Raw genomic sequence first — 20,640 nt, 5'->3', positions numbered from 1 at the left:
TGAGTTACAGTTGAATTGCGGCTGCCTTCTTTAACATATACAATGCAGTAGTGCTTACCATGAACAGTGATACTTTGATGTGGATAGGATGGGATATTTTGTATTCCATCATGTAGTTTAGTTTGTGATGAGACCACAAGGTTAGGAGAATTGGCGGCTCTTAATTGCCCACAGTTTTCCGAATAAAACTCTTAACCTATCTTGGATATTACACTGAACAACCACCAAATCATCGAAAAAAGAATGATGAATACTAATGACGCTTTTACAAGTTTGCGCGCAAGTGTGCATGTGTGTGTGTGTGTGTGTGTGTGTGTGTGTGTGTGTGTGTGTCTGTGTGTGTGTGTGTGGTCTACCTGGTGGCAGCTTTTGTGTCTCTTGCTCTCCTTTAAGTACCGCCACTGCCTCTGCCGTCACTTCCTGCACGATCCGCGCTGACACTTGCTCTGACACAGACACAAACAAACAAGAAAGGTCAAGCAACAGTCCAAACCAATGCATTCATTTGGTTCAACGTTCATAGTTCATATAAAGTCGATATTAAACGCATACTACATTTTCAACAACAAGAAAAAAATCAAATCTTTTATCCATTTCAGATAACTGTATTGTTTTAATCATGTCATGAAAGCCATTGTGAGGGAGCTGAAATGGTTTCCATAACCGCAGGGATGCTAAGTCTGCCGGAGAAGGCTGTCAGTGTCACCATGGAAACCCGGCAATTTCAGAACAAGTAGGCTACAGACTAAAAATTAAACCTGGACCCGACCCATTGAGTGCACTTTTATGAGATAAAAGACATCTAGATTCTTAAAATGTGTTATTTTCTGCCCTATTTTGATTAAAGCTGAGGCAATAATCTCTTTAATGCATCTGAGAATATAATAAGGTACACAGAATACACAGTCGTCAGCATTTAAAAAATAAAGCACTTTTAAGCACTGGAAATAAAAAGCAAGGCTATAGCTGCTGCCAAACACATTGTATATAAAATTTAATTCATAGTTTAAAACATCCAATTTTGGTTGAATCCAGTTGGATCCATTTTTAACTGAAGTAGAGGGAAAAAAAAACTGTCAGTAGATTTTTTCACAATTGTATTTGCCATGTTTTTCTTTAAAATTTGATGTTGAACGATATAGATATAGACAGAGGAGATGGAGTGTATGGACGACGTTCAATAAAGGTTCACCGGCCACCGAGCCTTTATTTGCATGTTAACAGTAGTTATGTGGGATCAGCTGGCACTGTGATGCTTTTTCTGCAGTTGTTTCAGGACCTGGTTCTTTCTAACATCAACCCCACATCAGCACAAACACACTGGCAGGCACACTAAACAATTACACACACACACACACACACACACACCCTCCAGAAACACTTAGCACAACCCACTCACCAACTCAAAGCAGCGATTTCCCATTTTCAATTGCAAAGTGTACCACATTTTCACTGTTCCAAAGCAAAACCTTTTATTTGAGTAGTGGGAAGTACAATTGAAAGATGTCAACGTCAAACACGGACAATGGTTGTGACATTAAACAACGAAAGACAGCCCCTAAAGCTTAAACATAGGGTCAAAGAACCCTGTAGATATGTGTGTCCTAATGTCCTAAACCCTGGACTAGCCTTGCACGGCACAAAGATCACATTATGCTCAAGGAGTTAAAGGTGCTACGAGGAACTTTGTAAACTAGCGGCCCCTTTGGACCAAAGTGGTAGTATTTTTACGACGCCAGCTGTCGTAAAGCTCTTTTCTAGTGCGTGCTGGCCGGTGCCAGTGTCAAGTGATAAGGACGCAATATAGTCCATGTCCATGTTGAAAGTGTGAGGGTACAGAATCTTTTCGGCTCCGTGAGAGTGGTTAATGACACTGCATCAACTCAATGCCAGTCAGTGCCACACACACCTGATTGCAGTGAGTTGATGCAGTGTTACTAACCACTCTCACAGAGTCGAAAGATTCCGTGCCCTCACGGAAAGCGAATGAATGAGAGACGGCAGGATGGATCACAATGAGGTAATGTGTTTATGTTTACTCCCGTTAAGTTGTTTATCTCTTGCTTCCCTAACCAGGGGCCTATTTCAGGTAGGTGGTTTTGAGGCAACCCAGAGTTTGTTCGCTCTGAGTTAGTGGAAACTCTGGGTTTTCCGTTTCAGGAAGCAGGTTCAGCGCGACCGAGAGTCAGTTACTGCGGCAACATACGCCGTGGGTCTAACCTGCTGGATAGGTGGTTAGACCTACCCTGAGTTTGTTTCCACTTTATGCTACAGCTCCGACTGAAGAAAGAGTGTCACTGTCACACGCGTCCCTGTACAGTTTGAAGCAAAATCACTCCATAGAAATCTCCATCGGGATGTTTTTATCATTTCCTGATGATTTTACGTTTGACCGATCATTTATCTGATCAGTAGCCTTGTTCTCAGCCCTCGGTCCGTTCATATAGGCGGCCACCTTACACATCGTGACATGCTCTACATTCAGATTAATAAACCTATTTGTATTGTATGCTTTTTAACGTCTGTGCCACTGAACAGATTTATGTCAGTCAGGTGGATTCATGTAACGCTGCGGCTGCACGCGATTGTTACTGTTCACTTGTGCGATCCTAAAGTCACAGACGAGCCTCGTTAAATAGCCTAATATGAATATAAAAATGATATAATAATTTAAACTGTGATCACTTCAGGAAAATGGATCTGGTAATAAATCAATCAGGCTCTTCAATGGAAACTGTCACCTTATGTGTCAGACGTTAATGTCTTTCACTCCCCATTTAAAAGAAGCGACAGTCTGTTTACTGCACAGTGGGCTATTAGGCTATAGCTTCCCAACATATTATACAGCGAATATAAAACACTGTCAGAAATGCTGTGCCGCGCCAGCTTTATTACTTTACTGCTGATATGCGTAACTTTTTAAAATAGACTATGGCTTCTCATACGGAAGCGAAATGATTGCTCTGTTTTTTTCTGAATTGCCGAGGAGATGAGATCAGAGTTATGTGACAATATCCCCGTTAATTCTTCTCCATAGGCTACCATAAACTCATTCGTTAATATTTCTAACTCCAGTAGTAGTGGAGAAGTTTTTTTTATTTTTTTTTTGAGAAGTGGAGAAGTGGGAGGATCACGCATTTGTTTCTTCTGTTTCCATGGTGAATCATGTTATCAGCGATCCATTGACGATGGCTTTTATGCACACGCTCCACCCAGAGTGAACACGCTCAGAGTTGATTGACCCAACGCTGATCCACTGTTCTGTAACCGAAAACCCAGAGTTACTCATCAACCCTGCGCTCTGAGTTGACCAACTCAGAGCGCAGGATTAAACTCAGAGTATGTAAAACCAGCTACCTGAAATACCCTGGAGGGATAGACTACTCAAATCTCGTTGCTGCGTTACACTGAAATCTGCGACCCATACGAATATGTGACCATACGTAGAGCCTGCATGCGCAAGCTGTAAATCGGACTGAGTGTCCGACCAGACCAAAGGCATAAATAAAAGCTATATAAAAACAGCTTTCTTTGCGCTGATGGTATTGTTTGTCAGAGGAAAAATTTGACTGTTTTAAAAATACTTATAAGTTCCTCGTAGCAACTTTAACATAAACAGAAGCAAATGAAGGTAACACTAAATTATTGTTGAAATTATTCCTGTTCCAAAGAGACCATAAAAAGTAAGACATTCTATCTTTAATTTTTCCTTTTTTGTGATGGATTTTGGATCTGACTTCTGCATCCTGTATCACCCTTCATTCCCGGTCAGTTTTTGAATGTGTGTTGGTGGCATTTGAGCAATGTAGCCTTTGCTGGACTATTTTCATAATATATGACAAGTATTCAAGAGAGAGAGAGAGAGAGAGAGAGAGAGAGAGAGAGAGAGAGAGAGAGAGAGAGAGAGAGAGAGAGAGAGAGAGAGAGAGAGAGAGAGAGAGAGAAATCCAAACTAGACCACTCCACTATAATTCTAAAGAGGTTTATTGCATATGCCTTGGGACGGTAAAACAAAATGCAGTCTCTTCCTTCCAGACACACCTCTAAAGGGACATTCAAAAGCAACGCAGAGGGCACAGGCACTACATGAGACACAATGTATTTTAAGTCCTACAAACAAATCCTCAAAAATGCACATTCACAAAGGAATAGCACCTACAGTACAATGTCTTTGTCACACCCACAAAGCAATCCGGCAGAGATGGCCACTAGCCAGGTCTGGTTGTCTCAGCATTTCTCTAACAGAGTGATGTCAAAATGGCATCACAGCCCGACACTCATTGGCTTTGACAGGAAAATAAACCACATGCACAAATAGCTGCTTTGGTTTACAGAAAGGTTGCATCATATCAGCATATCTACATCCATAACCAAAAAGTAACCACAAACACAAACAAACACACCAACACACACCGACACACACAAACACGAGGTAAAGGCATGTGTTACCTGCGTGAAGGGGGACTGAGGCTGAGAATATTCCCTCTCTGAGCAGATACTACGACTGGAAGCCCAGAGTCTTCGCAGCACACAGCCAGACACACACATACATACACACACACACACACAGCAGGACTGAGAGGGCACAGAAAGAGCAGGAGTGCCGTTTGGTACGATACCAGCCAGTCCCCAAAATGTGTGAAGCCAGAGGTTGCTATAGCAACAGACTGGTTGGCCACCGATTTGGGACCCAATGTAATTCAGATGCCAGAAACATGTCGTGTTTTTTTTTGCTGCCTATGTCTGTAGCCTCCAGTACGTAGGAAATGATGGCTGTGACCATCCAACTTACATGTTCCTTACACATGACATAAATCAGAGTGAATCTAACCAAGCCCGGATTTTTGCCTTCTGAAAAAGTGTAAAAGAAAAAGGTTTAAAAAAATATATATTTTTGATCGGTTAAAAAAAACAATTGTGTTGTCCCTAAATATTTAAAAAGACATTGCATTGCATTTATTAGAAAGTGTTCTTCATCCATGTATGTTTTTTGTAATCATGACTTAGTATCTCATAACCATAGGTTTTGATTTCATAGTTACTAGAGACGTGCTTGACTCTTCAGCCCCTGTCCTTTTTTCTTTGCGATGCTCAGATAAATGAACTCAGTACTGCAGTGCCACATATCTCTTAGTCCGACAGCTAGCCTTCATTGTGGCAAGGTCAGACAGCTGGTTACGAGACAGGGGTCATACATACTCCACCTCTAATTCCTTCCTATTTTTGCATTTTATTTGTCCGGCATTATCATTTGTTTCTCCATATTAGTTCATAATTTACATTTCTAGTTTTGACATCTCTTGTATTATACAACATTGTATCTCAATCTTGGAGAAATAATTCTTCCTTTGTTGTATTTCCTCGTCCAAGGGACTAAGAATTCAGGAGGTCATATAGGTATATAGTATTTAAGCAAATGTGTGCTAAATAAATAATATAAAAAAACAAAATTTAATAAATTGCAAGCAGTGATGTCACCTGCATCGATTGTTATATATCTTTTTTCGTAACCATGAGTGAATGATTTTATAAAAATGCTATGTTACATCTGTGCTTATCTTTTTTTTAGTTATTGCATTCCATTTAAGTCCTTTGACACATTAACGTTCACTGAGTTGTCAAAAATATGCTGACATTTGCATTTTGTGCCGAAGTGATAAAAAGCCAAATACTTTTTCCTTCAGTCATGGACTTCAGAGAACCTCACGGATTCAGACGTGCTCAAACTTCACAGCAGCGCTTCATTTGGTCAAATCTCCTCTCTGCTGCTGCGGCAGAACATGCTGATTTAGGCTGATGAGTTAGAGGGAGTTCAACAACAGAACATCTTTACCAGGCTTCTTCACACTATGCCCAGTTACATGCATCAGCTCGATGACCATCAGTCAACACACTTAGGAGGGCTTACACGATTTATGCAATTCTTACACGCTCAACCACCCTCCTGCCTTCTCTCCGTTTCCATTAAGTTTCTTCCTGCCTCCCTCCCTCTCTCCATCTCTTTCTCTTGACCACTTCCAGCATCATGGCTGAATGGCTGCTTTTTTCAGCTTCTTCTCAAAGGGAAAGTCAAGAGGACAATTTCGTGCTTCAGTAGATGTTGTTGTGACTGTAGAGCTTTCCACAGGCAGAGAAGGCTCAGCGAATGCCAGTCCTTCTGTCACCCACACCACTGTCACCCTCACCCCCTCAATACTAACTGTGGTGACAAGGTGCACTGCAGACAAGCACGGCTTTGGCTACACAGCTGCCCGGGAGGATATGTCGTTTTTGTGTAGATATTTGTTCCAAAACTGATGTTTAAAGACATCCTCACATGATCTCTGATGGATAACACATACAGTATAGGATGATGCCTACGGTTCAAACTCTTGGGACAAAATATGCGTTCAAAAGATTCATATCATATGTAAGTCTGTTTTGGAATGTCGGGCTTAAACTTCACTTCACTTCCGTTACTGTGAAGTTGGAAGGATGCTGCTTATAGCTTGCATGTCTTTGATATGTGCTAATAATGACCCAGAGGAAAGCTTGAGGCCTTTGTAGATACTAATTATCTCATCCTACTGGTTAAAAGGAAGCAGTGCATCGATACAATGTGACAAGAGACCTGGAAATAAATGATAAATCTTCTCATTATGTGATTACAATGCAGAAATCATCTGACTCTCTACTCTCTCAACATAGAAACACTTTTAAGAATTAAACGCAAGTTATCTAGGGAGAAGACGCAGTGATAAGCAAAATTCACTTTGATACTGAATAATTATAAAGATGGGCATTGATGGCATTAAAATGTTCAAAAGGCAGACATACTCAAAAATACTGTTGCCATCCTTCCAAGCTAGTGTCAATTAAGCCCTAATAATAGGAACAGGGGAGGATAATTGGCCTGTTGTCCATGCTAAATGGCCCTGTCTGTGACAAGCTACAGGCGAAAAGAACAAAGGCCTTCTTCAAGTAGATTGTAGGGGAGCCATTTCCATGGTTACACCATTGGTACATTATTGTTCTGGTAGAGAGACATAGCCTACAGTATTTTTAACATATAAATTAATAACAGTATGGAATTTTTAGTGGGGACAGGAAGAGACAAGACATATAAAAACACACACACGCACTGGAAAAAGTTGCACACACACACACAAATCACAGACATTAATACTAAAAATGCCGACACACTGTTGTATGAACGTTCCTCTCCATTTTGAACTGTGAGCAGTGCTTTCAAAAGGAATAAGATGGACTGATGTGATTTGTCCATTATCCCCACAATTCTAAATGAAAGAGGCCCATTTCTGCCAGGAAAAGAAAAAAAACAAGACGATTAAGACAGACAAAAGTAAGAAACAATAAGTTATTAATGTTGACTTTCTAGGGATACCGTTTACAATTACAATTTCTATTTTCCTTCCTGGCTGAAATGGGCTTCAATGGTAGATGGCCGGTGAGCATCTGATAACAAGTAAAACAGAAAAAAATATGATGATTGGAATCATGGTTTACCTGCAGTTACAGCGTGGGCTCTGGTCAGCTCTCCATTAAAGCCATTCTCGTGGGCTGCACCGGGCTGGCAGGTCCTGTAGGCAGAGGAAGAGTAGCCATTGGCTCCAGTGGACTCCTGTCCCCCTGATGGGTCCCACTGGGGGGCACCATCTTCTGGCTTTCGACTGTCTGCCATGCTGGTGCTAGCTAGCAGCAGGGGAGGGCGGGCAAAGGGACGGGGTCTCTCCTTCTAGCTGAAAGACATGAAGAAATGGAGGAGGGAGTATAGAAGGTGAGGCGCGGTCAAAACTCTTCATGCCATTGTTATAAAACGCGATGTTAGCATTGTTCCATAAAGGAGAACCATGCAGACTAGGGCAAGGCTTCATGATGCGATACGCATCACGATACATTGGTCACGATATATGTCACGATAGATTGCGATATGATGCATATTGCGTTAGATACTGCAATATTCCACATAGTTAACTGAAAATGTAAAAACAGCTGAAATACAAGTTTCTGTATATGATCAAGGAAGTCTGAAAACATCAATATTGATCATTTAAATTGCGTTAAAACTATTTAATTAAAAACTTTAATTCAAATTCAATTTGGCTGTGTGCAACAGAAAAAGCGAAAAGTTTATAGATTTTAAGAGGGGAGTGGAGTTGGGAGAGGGGAGTGTATGTCAAGCTAAAAGTCAGCCTGTCACTTGCTGCGTTACCATGTCAAAATGTTAATAATGATTACCTGTTTAATAATGTGATTGTTTACAATTGATCCAAACCATGGAAATTGCTCAATTTTGGCAAAAATCATAATCACAATGATATATAACACCATGACTTTGAAATTTACATATAGGCCTAATTGAACTGAAAAACAAGGAAAATGCAAATAAATGGAAGTGAAAAATTTATTTTTAAATTGAGTAAAATAAATAATGTGTGAAAAAAAATGCCATTGATTCCTGAGTTTGAGTTTGAGTCTTGTGGTTTACTTAACAATGAATGAAAGAACTGACTACTACTCAAAACAAACAAAGAGCAACACTTTTTGCTGTGTAATCAGCCACACCTGGCACTCTGCCCATCTCCATTATATGCACACAGGCACTCAGGACCTGTAGAGGTCGCCAAAAACAGCTTTGTCACCTGTTAGAGCTATTACAGATAAAGTCTCATCTCACTGTGTTCAGTTCAGAACCCAAACATGGATATGCTTGGTGCCCGAGCCAGGTGCCTTTAGAGATGGCAGAGATTGTGTGCTGAGGACAGACATTATCTAAGTTACCATAGTTACTTGTTTATGATCACATATCCAATAGAATGTTCACCATTATAATAAAATTATTTGGACATGTCATGATGCTTTAAACAGATATGATGAAAATAAATACCATGATATATTGCCGTATTGATTTGTTAGCGGAGCCCTAGTGCAGACCAGAGGAGACTGCATGTGTCACATTCACAAATGTCTTTTTCGTCAGTCATAATCCCTGCTGCAGCTTCACTCTGTCAACAATTCTCAAAGAGCCTGTGTGAAATACTGTCCTTGGATGGTAGCGGGCAGGTGACGGCCACTGGATTAAACCCTATTGATTTGTGTGTGTGTGAAATGACTGAACCAGTGGCCCAGGTGGAAATCACAACTGGCTGAAAATGACCAGAACCGACCTTGGGATTTGTGTGGCTCACACATATGGGTTGTGGGCATATAAAGTGGGTTCTGATCAATCTAACGAGATCCAGTCTAACACTAGACAAAATCATTTGAATCATAGCCTTTGCGGTGTACTATCTTAGTATATTTAAGAATCCAGAAGCAAATATATCCCAACAAAAAGTGTAAGGACCACAATGGAGGAGGGGGCATCTTGATGTAGGTATTTCCCGTTTTGACCACATCCAGCATGTTAGGGATTAAATGTATACTGTATATGAAATCCCATGCTGAGTGTAGATAATTGATCACAACAGCATGGAGTGGAGCTCAAGTAGAAGCAGAAAAGGGAACATATTGATAACCCACATAATCGCCTGAGGCAGGGACACGCAGTGAGATTCAATGATCTCTTGGACGATACTGGGCAGATTAATTGAGTTTGATGTAGCGTGAGATCAATACACAAGGTTGTCTGTATGCCAAATCCTCCATTCAGACTCTGTCTGTGAATTATTGGGTTAGAAGAAGTCTGTTGGCCATTTTGATTGGATTTTATTTTTGAATTATTGTTTTGTTCCATTTTCTTCCTAGTCATTGACATTGATATGAGCAGAGCGGAGGCATTTTCAGTCTTACAGTACCAGTAGTGGCTTTGAAATACTTTCAAATAATGTGAAAGACAAAGACAATTGGAATTGCAGCTTTTGTTTTGCTTGATGAGGTATGAGGGTTGTTGCAGGTGGTTTTTCAATCTTTTTGCTGAGCAGCCTGTGTAGTTGTGCATAAGCGGGTGTGTGAAGGAGCAATTTGTCATTTAGCTATGCAGTCCACCGAGACTTTAAGTGAAGTCTGCTGGAGAAATAAGTCAATAACTGCAGCCTGGGACCAAGGAACTCCTACACTGAGCCGTAGTCACTGCATTTACAATCCATTCAATACTTCTGCTCCTTGTCTTCAAACTGGGCGTATGGAAAAGAATAGGGATTCATGGCACAGTGAAATAAAAACATATCCACATATCCGTTATTAAGAGGAACACAAACTCAAATACTATTGCAAATTAGCATAAGCCTCTGATCTTTAGTATTTATTGTCGATATAACCAATTAACCACCAACTTAGTTTATGTACATGGCATGCCTCCCATTACCCTAAGTAAGTCGTAGCAACCTAACCATCCCACGCTGTGATTAAGCTTTTGTGAAAACTAATTAGCGAGCTAAAGTGACCACAGTTGCAATGCTAACATACTGATCAGCAGGCACAATGTTTACCATGTTCACCTTCTTGGTTTTGCCTGTTACCATGTTAAAAGTTGTTACTTACTATACAAAGTAGACCTGAGTTTGGTGTGATTAGATTGGTAAATGTTGGTCCTTAACTAAATTATAAGACAATGTGACATTTTGACATCAGGCGATCACCAACGATGTTATGGTGTTAAGACATTGCCCTTCCCATGCCAGTAGGTTGGCTAAAACAGATTGAGCCTAATCAAATATATTGTTAATTTAAATAACAACCAGCTCAACCGATATGTAGGGTTACATCACACAAACAAAGTTTGATCACCACTGCAGTAGAATTCCATAAGGATATAGCAGAGAGGAGCAGAATTAGCATTTAACAGCCAGAAAGAATAGAATAGAACTGAGTAAAATATGCAACAGCAGTAAGCCCCTTGGAGTCTTAATGGATCAGAGTCGGGAGTCAATGAAGCTTTGCATGACTCAGCTGTGAAGGGAACATCAGTGTGAATGAAGCCTCTACAGACACTCTGCAGCACACACATCTGCACAGTCTCCTCATAAAACGCTCACTCCAAAATTCACAGCACTATGTTTTGCGTCGCACCCTTAACTGTCACTGTCCCTTATGCTGTTTGTTCCACCGCTGTGCCCCTGTCTGAGCATCCACTGTGGAGCACTTTCAAAATTAAAAGTCATAAAATACAGAGATGAGACTGCTGTCTCAGTGCTGTCTGTCTGAGGATGAAGGTCACTTTGAGCTCTGTGGCCGATTTCCAGACACAACAAGATCATCCTGACTGGTGGCCAGGCCTAGGGCGACAGTGGTGGTACATTTGGAGGGATGGAAGTGTGGCCTGGCTTCCCTGTGGGGCCAATGAGATGACTTGGATGACAGTTGTTGGCATATGGTATGCTCTGTCTGTTTGTGAGCAAGAAGGGTGTGCTTCATGCAAGAAAGAGACATCACCACCTGCCAGGTTAAAGCCTGAAAGAAGGCAACCGGGGCCATTGCGTAGCGTTATGAAAACTCAGCTTGCTGGGTTTGGAGATTAGAGAGGCTTTTTTTCTAACATAATCATAGAAAACTGCACCTTTCTCACCAGCCTAGAACTCAAACTGGGGCCGCAATGCAGCACAGTGTCTCATCCCTGCTTATTAACATGCCATGCATTTGCTCTCCGTTCAAAGACGAAATGCCGGTTTAGGGAAGGATGTGGGAACGCCAGGACGATGGGCACAGAGTGTCAAGGAGGAGAGATCAAACTTAGTGAGGAGGGGAGTGCAGAGGGTTGATAACTGGAAACTCATGAGAGGAAACTAAATAAAAAAAGTCTTCTCAAGATCAGTTTACAGAGAAAATTATGGAGTCAAGTAAAGAGCAGAAAATGGTAGATCAGATACATATACGGTATATTGTACGGATAATGAACTGTCCTAGGGGCATTGTGTCCAGTGAGTGGTGGGACTGTATGAAGGTGTCTCAGTAGACAGGAGGTCTGTTGCACTTGGCAAAAAGCCTGTGGCACTTTGCCAGGGGATGGTTGATGCCGATACGTCATCTCTCTGTGCCAGACTTTAATAGTGAGCAGAAGAGTGAAGCTGGACACTACTGGATAGTGTGGATGGGAACTTGTAACCGATACAGTAGTGTTACTAACCAGCATTTAAATTTAAGTTACCATTGCAAATAAGCATGCCCTACCAACTAGTTATGTATTAGTAATCAAGATAGCTATCCTCCTCATTAAATTAATAATTAATTTTTTTATGCCTGTACAGTTGGAATCTTAAACTGTAACACGTCCTCTCTCAGCTCAGGAGATGAAAAGACCACAGAATTCATTAAAACAATACCTTTTTGCTCTCTCAGTTTTATGAGGTCAGTTATTGTTTTTATCATCACTGTTGACAAAATATAATCCTTACAAAGGAAAACAGTATTCATGTATTTTTCATTCATTTGTTTTCTTAAACAAATCTTTATTTGTTTATTTATGTAAAAAAACGAATTAATTATGTGGATTTGTCTGAAATTCCTCAGAAAAATCCACACATTTATACCATAAGCCACCCAGTATAACTAACCCATTGATGTCCACTGAGTTGCTCTACTAGATCAGTTTTGTTTTAGTACCTTGCTTGAGGTGTGCAGAAAGGTGTGTCTCCATCAGTTGTTCCAACCATTTTTCCCCAGTGAGTCACAATCCATAGAAAATAACTGATGTTCAGGCAACAGAAGATTTACTGGCAAGGACACACCATTATAGGAATGTGATAAAGCCCCCTCTAGGGTGCCCTTCCAGTGGAGAAAATGTTATGCAGTGCACTCATGGGTGCTTTTAAAATTGGAAAAAGTGAAGGTGAAGTGATGCAGTGCTGTCTAGGGTGCCCTACCAGTGGAAAAGACAGAATGCAGGGCACCAATGGGTGCCCTCAAAATGAGAAAAAGGTGGTGCAGTGACCTTAAGGGTGCCCCACTGCAAGTAGCTCGTGTCCATGTTATTTCTCCCATCCACCTGCTCCTCATCATAGGCCTTCTCCATTTCCTTAAAATAGCAGGAGGGCATTCTGGCTAAAACATAACTATAGTCTATACAGAAACGGCTGTCAAATTTTAAATTTTGATTTGGTACTTTAATGCACTTTTCACTCGTCACATATCAAGAAGATCTTGGTGAGGTAGATTTGTATGTCTTTCTGGAGGCTAAAATGTTCTATTTCTGACCACTACTGCTTCTACTAGGCCACAATCCAAGATTTGTGCTTGGTGAGGTGGAATTGACAAAAAACAAAAAGTGCATTGTTTCTTAAATATGCAGGCTGAGAAGGGCTGCTGTGTTAGAATAGTTAGTTGAAGTGGAAGTATTAGCTCATGGACTGAACACAGTGTTGACTGTTAATTGTGTTGTAGCATCATCATCAATTAGTGGTGTTTTGCAATTTTTTGGAGTTTTTACAGACTTACTGGAATTATCTTAGCACAACAAATTATCATGCACAAGCTTACAGATGTCAGTTGATTGAAGGGTTATTTCAGGCTTCTCCTCGAGAACATCTCCTCACAACAACAAAAACAGCAATTAGCAACGCTTAGTCTAATGATGACATCATACAGCAAATCAAAAGTTTTCTAAAGATGAACTTGCTACCTATATATAATGGTTTGTTTTCATTTAATTTCAAGACAATTTCTCCATTGTCAGTTCCAGCATGTCTCACTATGCGTGTCCATCTTGAAGACATAAAGCACGATTGATAAACTGTCTGTGAACGCATCAGCCATAAAGAATCTGCGCGGGCAAGGTAATCACGGGGCCAATTAAGTAGTACATTAGTCATTTCGGTTGCTCCGGCTTCATTTTCCTCTTCTTTTGTCCGACTCCTTAGCATACTTTCACTTCTATATCTTCCGCCCACCCGTTATGCCTTCCTCCACCTCCTTCCTTCAATGTTCATCCTCCCACACATTCCACCTACACTCTCCTCCTCATCCTCCTCTCATCACAGTCCATATTCCCCACTCACTCACTCTGCTCTCTCTCTCTCTCTCCCCTCATCTCCCTCCTACGATCCGCGCATTTTCACACGCCACCTTCTCACTGTGTGTGAGTGTGTGTGTGTGTGTGTGTGTGTGTGTGAGTCACACCGATGCTGCATTGCAGAGCTCTCGTCTTACGGCCGTCTCACTGCAGGAGCCAGAGAGCAGAAGAGGAGCTCGAAGATGCAAGATGTAATTCCTCTAAGTGTGTGGTATGTTAATGCTTGCGTGTAATACTGTACACATATGTGTTTGTGTATGTGCACAGGCACTTGAATCAAGAGTGTCTAGTGTAAAACAAAACAAAAGAGAACAATTGAAGTTGAAGGTGGGGTTATGTTACCGCTGGTTGCCTGGTTACTGGTCCTGGAAAATGAATTGTTTGTCATATTAACATAAACATAGGTCAAATGATGTTTAAAGCTCAATCCTAGATGTCTACAGTGTTGAAAATAACTTGTTAGCGCAGCTGAGGCAAATTTTACTGGAGCAGGAGAAACTGGAATTTATTGTCAGTAACAAAGTAGTTCAGGGTCAATACTGCATGTAAAGGCTTCTAAGTAGTCTTGGGATATAATTGTCTAATAGGGTTAAATTGATTTATCAAAATCATCAGCGTTGCTTAGTTTTTACTCAACATATTTACCGGAGTCATGTCATAAAACCTGTAATGAAACCTCATGCATGCTTTAACATGCTGTTAAAGCGAGAAAAACAAAGACTGTATTAAAGCAGCTGCCAGTGGAGGGTTGTACTGCAAATTAACTGCAAATGCTGCTTCAAAGGCTTTACATCTAAGAAATATGCCCACTTGTGATTTTATGTCATAAAGTTAAGTAAAAAGATGTTGAAAAGCATTAAATATTGCCTCTTAGCACACATAATGTTACTAGTGCATGTGCCTGATAAAAATTGATGGTACAAGACAGAGCGAAATCAGTACTTCAAACCTATATTTACATTTTCCTGAAAATAAATGTTGTACATTTGTGTGAGTCATGACTGGAGGACTGTGATATAGTTAGTGTTTTGTAAAGAACCTCTTAACGAAGAGGTCAAGATGTTTAATTAGACTTACAAAGCTGCTGACATTGACATTCTTGTTGGGTGTTCTTTCTGTTGCTCTATCACATACTCAGTCTACACTTTTATCCATTACATGCAGGCTTTTGAGTTCTCACTGATTAAGTGCAATTGTAATCTATTTTCTTGAAATAAAAACGTTTAGATATAAATAGACATTTCAGTCAGATATTCTCAGAGAGAAAACTCGGTATTCTCTGAGAAAAAAAAAACTCAAAATTATCAACATTAAAGTCCTATATTCTCATAGAGAAATGTCAAGTAATTACGGTATATGAAGTCATTCATGGCAGGCACACTCCACGGTCGTAGTTCGATGAGGTTGATACAATTTATGAAAATGAACAGATTTGTTCCTCGGCACTACGATCTTAATCTTAGAGAATATCCGAGTTTCTTTCTCAGAAAATATCCAACTTTAAAAGCGAAAGTTTCAAGTTTTTAAACAAAATATTACAAAAGAGTATAAGGGCCACGGGGAAGAAAAATGCACTTCATGCACTTTACGAGAATAAAGTCAACATTTTAAGAAGAAAGACAAAATGGTATGACTGTGTGTGAATGAATGGAAGCTGGAACCCTGTAAAGCACTTTGAGTCCTTAGGGAATAAAGCACTATATAAATCCAATCCATTATTATTATTAAAATACAAAGTATAACGTGAGAGAGAGAAACAAATGGGAGGGATTTTTTTTTTACTATGCACTTATGCACACGCAAAACAAGAAAAGAAAAAAAGGCTACAGAAGAAGTTGAACCTCAGTTAAGGGAAAGGTTTAGGAAAACCTAACTTAAAACGTGTAGCAACTGAACCTCAGTTTTTTAACCTCTTAAGTCTGTATTTTAAAGAATGTTTATCACAATTTTGCACAGACATTAGACACAATTAGAAAGCACACATTAAAGAAAACTCCTATCCACCATCCAGCACCAACCTCACACCACCACATGGGACTCTGTCTCTGTACAAGTGCAGGCAACAAAAGAGAAGCCAGGAAAGCGTGACTGCCTTTCGGCGGGCCTTGGTGCCTCACTAAAGCAGCTCTTCTCTTCCCACTCAGTACCTACTTCCCACTCACCGCTCCTAGCAGCCTGCACTCACATGTACATACATCCACCCACACAGCCATTTCATCTGCAGAGGTAACAGGCGTTCCGTCTCTCTCTCTCTCTCTCTCTCTCTCTCTCTCTCTCTCTCTCTCTCTTTCTCTCTTTTTTTCTCTCTCTGTCCTTTTGTTGTAAATGTTTCTTTTTCTCCCTCTGACAGGTAGGTACCACAGCTTAAATGTTCAGGATGAATAGATGCGTTTCTGAAAAGCCTCACAATAATGATAGATGAAGTGATGTTTGCTGTTTTTTTGCCTCTTTAGTTTTTTTGCTTCATTCATTCGTACAATCCCCCATCACAGTAATGCTTACTGTCTCTCCATTATGATCATTGATTTTGATGCTATGATGAAAGCCTGTCCAGTAATACATTTATGTCCTTCATGTCCATGTTTTTCAGTATGTACATAATGAGAATAACCACACATAATTAAGTCAGAAGTGACTCTTGTTTTTCCTGGAAATGTATTTCTAAACAGCTTGTGTTGTTACTTTCAGTTGGATTGTTGGGTATGAATTATATCAAGAGGAAAAATGTGATCAGAGATTTAGCTCTAATGCAGCCACCACATTTGGTAAGACATACAGAAAGCATCCCTACCTGGTTAGGCGGACTGGGACAGGATGACAGGAGTCAAGCCGGATGCAAAAAAAATCTGTCCTCTCTCCAAATGTCACGGGGAGTTGATGTCAAGATTGTCGGAGGAAAAACTGACAGCCAAGAGGGGCAGCCTTCTCGTCACACCTGCAGAATTATGAAAAATCAGATCAAATTATTATAATGTTTTACTATAAACCTTTATCTCTACATATGCACATTAGACTGGACAATATCAGTGACTTAATTTGCCCCATTCAGACAGCAGAGCTGGTCAACAAAAACAAAGCAAAGGACATTTGTATTAATAAGTGCCATTTCAGAAAAAGTTTAAAGTACAGAAACAGGACTGGAAGAAAAAGGGTTAACGATGCTTTTTGTTCTTTACGATGAAGCCAAAAATATAACTTAAAATGAGGGCTTTCCCAAACACCTTGGTTCAGTGTATCACAGTTATAATTCAACAGCACCACAAACTGCAACCTCCAAAATGACCCAATGGTAAATCAACTCTCTCTAAAACAAGACATTGTGAACTTTATGCTGGTGTTTATTGCTGGTGTTTAGTGAATTTATTGCAGGATTGTTGTATGAGTTTCAAGTGGGAGTATTTAATGTAATAAACAGACAGCTGTGCATAGGCGGACATAATAACCAATCAACTGTAGTAGAGGTTATTTTGCATATAAACTCCTACAGTTTGATACGACCATTTGTTGTTTTTGTACTAAGCACAGATGGATGCATGTTGTGGAACTGGTAACATTAAATACACAAACAAATGACTAAAGATTATAGAAATACTAACAGTACTGTACCTCCAAACATGAACTAACGTTCTACAAATTCACAACAGTAAGATTTAAAAATAGAAATTCATCATAGAGTTGCCATGATTACCGTTTTATACAAACAGCAAATTTCTATATTTTGTATTTCTGATCACAATTTATCTTCACCAGATCCGTATTTTATTATTTCAAACAAAAACTTTTCACCGTCTGAATTTGAGCTCAAGTGAGAAATATTATTGGGAGGAAAGTACACCTGTTCTGTTCTGTTACTGCTCATGTTCAAATGTGCTCAGGTTGCTGAACTGCACATCCCCTTACAGCTTTCAAAAATATATTTTCCCTCAAGCCACACCGATGGCTGCGAATAGATCAAAACATTTTATTTCTTAACTTGAAATCATTGGAGTGCATAAGAGATGACAGTGTTGCTCGCTTGCCAATACCTAAAACAATAAGAGCGACACACTGCAAATGTCAAGCTTTTTTAGACAATTTACCCCAGGAATTTTTAACACCTTCATAATTCTGTGTAGAATTGTTACAGAAAGTCCCACAGACAGACAGAGACACTTTCTATTTTTGCAGGATTTACCGAGGAGTCCAAAAAGTCTTTATTTTTCTTTAAATCTGCCAGTTTTTCCGGATGATGTCACCTCATTTTCCTCCACCAATTTTAAAAGACACAAAGAAGAATATATATATATATTTTTTTATAATTTTTTTTTGGGCATTTTTTTTAATGCTTTATTGATAGTGTAGAGACAGAGTTGAAATGGGGCAGAGAGGGGAGTGACATGCAGAGGACGACCGCGGGCTGGAATCGAACCCGGGTCCGCTGCTGGCCGAGGCCCATGGGGGGGACGCCCTACCAACTGAGCTAAGGGCGCCCCCCAAAGAAGAATATATTTGATTTGAATAATTGCCTTGAGGCTGTCTGTGAATACTGAGGCTCCTCTTTGTCATTACTGCTGTATCTTGTCCAAAGCAATCAGCTAATGCAGGGACTCGAGGGGGTTCAGACAGTGAGTGTACCTCACAATACTGTAATGGCAAAGAGACCACTTCTCTTAGAGAGTAATCAATGTTTTTATTTTAAGACCTTGGTGACAAACGGTGTCTTTAAAAACCTTTATCATCAAATCAGTATTGTTGGTTTTTAGTTTAGTTCAGCGGAACCAAAATGTACACATCTTAACAATCAAGTCAGTGAAATTATGTTTTTTAGTTTTTCTTTTGCAGAGAGTTATATTACAAGATCAATAGCACTAGGGGTGAGAGGATGAGATTGTATCACACATTGTGATAAATAATACTGAGATTATGTTGAATCCTTGTGATGAATTCCCATTATTGGAATGATTGTTAAAGGAGAAGTAAGTGATATGGTCCTTTTAGCTAACTTCCTGTCAGTGACTGCAGTTAGCAATCCCCTCCCTCGTCCCTACCACATGAACACACAGCCGTATTCATCAGATAGTGCCGCGATGGAGAGCAGCGAGTCATCGTTCGCGGGCACAGAGACCCGCCTCATAACCATCTGTCCCCTGATTGGATAAAATGAACGGGATACTAAAAATGTATCTGGCAATTACTGCAAAGAATGACTGGGAGACCTATGTTATGAACTGTGCATACTGTCTAAGTGATTGCTATATGAATATAGAGTGATTTAACACTTATATTAATCACTTACTTCTCCTTTAATATGTTTACATGAGTGACTTTAAAAAGTTGTCAAACTTGCTTATGTACAGTCCTATATTGAAGTCCTGATTTGTTTTGCATTGCATTGGGGGCTGCATCTCTCCAGTAGTTAATGAATCCTTAACCTGTCACTATGGCTGAAGGCTCGGTTTGCTGATTGTAGCTCTTACATTTATAAAACTGTTTGATAGAGGGGTTTCCTATCTGTGATGCAATACAAATAATTGTTTCTTAACTAAATGTAAGGTAAAGTGATTCCAGTATGTTCTTGTATGAGTTTTGATTATATATTACTGGGATAATAACTTTAATCACAATTATTTTATGCAGCATTATCCTCAGATGAAACTCTAAATAAGAATTAAAACTATGCCTTCTTGGTGGTGGTTTTAACATTCACTTTGCCAGTGCCTGCTTCGAACTTGACCAGAGACTATAGCTAAAAGCCTGTTATATTTCTAATTTATTTGTGTAGGTGATCACGAAAAACCTGTGTCCCTCCGCCTAAAAGTGCAGTCAGTACCTTAACAAGAATTATATCATATTTAAGAAATCTTTGAGGCAGAAAGTTTAAGTGCTGATGAAGGTTACTGATACCAAATGTGAGCGCATCAGCAGTGCCATGTGTCTTTTCCATGGAAAAAAAGGGAGTTTTGAATCTATGAATCTCACTGAAAAAAAAAAAAAGGTAAGTGTACCTTATAAACTTGACTGAAAAACATTATGCAGTCGTGGCTGGATAATCAAACTGAATTGCCAATACGTTTTATTTCATTCATTCTCATTCAAATCTGTACATCGATTTAAGTCACTGAAAACGTCGGAGATGTGGGAGGCTAGTGCAGCAGATTTCCACCTCCAGCAAGATGTAACAAAAGAATTAACTGTGTGCTTTTTTGTACGTTTCCTTTTCAAATCATATCCTTTTTCTACTGTATAATCAGCTTATTCTGTCACCCTTTGATGTTCCCCGCCAAAGAAAAAATGGTTTTAATGTATGTAATAAAATGATCTCCGAACAGATTCAGCACATATCACATACAGTAACATCCTCACACTATGTCCTCACCTGACACCACTGGCAGCAGTTATGACGTGGTGGAAGCATGTCTTTTTTGGGAAAACGGGACACATCAATGTATCAAAATATTTCATTGAAGATAACAAAGGCCACTTGTGATGCATCTTAATAATAGCTATACTTTTACATCAACATCTATGGCAATATGTTTTTGTTCTCCATTATCAAGTAGAGCCATCCTAACTCAGTCCATTCTTGTGTCGTACTTGGCCTTGAAATCAACACCAGCCTGTGGGTAGGAAAGCCAAAGCCTCAGAGCTTTAGAAACCAACGATGTTAAGAAAAACAGAAGAGCCATTTTTCGTTATTTTCCTCGATTCGACAGCAG

At 39.8% G+C, this 20,640-nt stretch overlaps 1 protein-coding gene across 1 annotated transcript in view; it reads right to left on the bottom strand.

Annotated features, from left to right (window-relative positions):
- The window catches only part of map2 (microtubule-associated protein 2), a gene marked incomplete at both ends in the record, with an annotated part of 36,819 nt that extends 29,138 nt beyond the window's left edge, over nt 1-7,681 (bottom strand). The window contains 2 exons of the mRNA XM_080038433.1: nt 357-446; nt 7,507-7,681. Of these exons, the coding sequence (XP_079894559.1) occupies nt 357-446; nt 7,507-7,681 (265 nt within the window). The remainder of the gene's footprint in view (nt 1-356; nt 447-7,506) is intronic.
- Between the last annotated feature and the right edge of the window lie 12,959 nt (nt 7,682-20,640).

The sequence above is a fragment of the Ammodytes marinus genome (genome assembly GCF_949987685.1).
Source record: "Ammodytes marinus genome assembly, chromosome: 12".
Taxonomy (NCBI): domain Eukaryota; kingdom Metazoa; phylum Chordata; class Actinopteri; order Uranoscopiformes; family Ammodytidae; genus Ammodytes; species Ammodytes marinus.
Note: the sequence above shows the minus strand (reverse complement) of the source record. Positions and strands in the feature narration are given on the sequence as shown.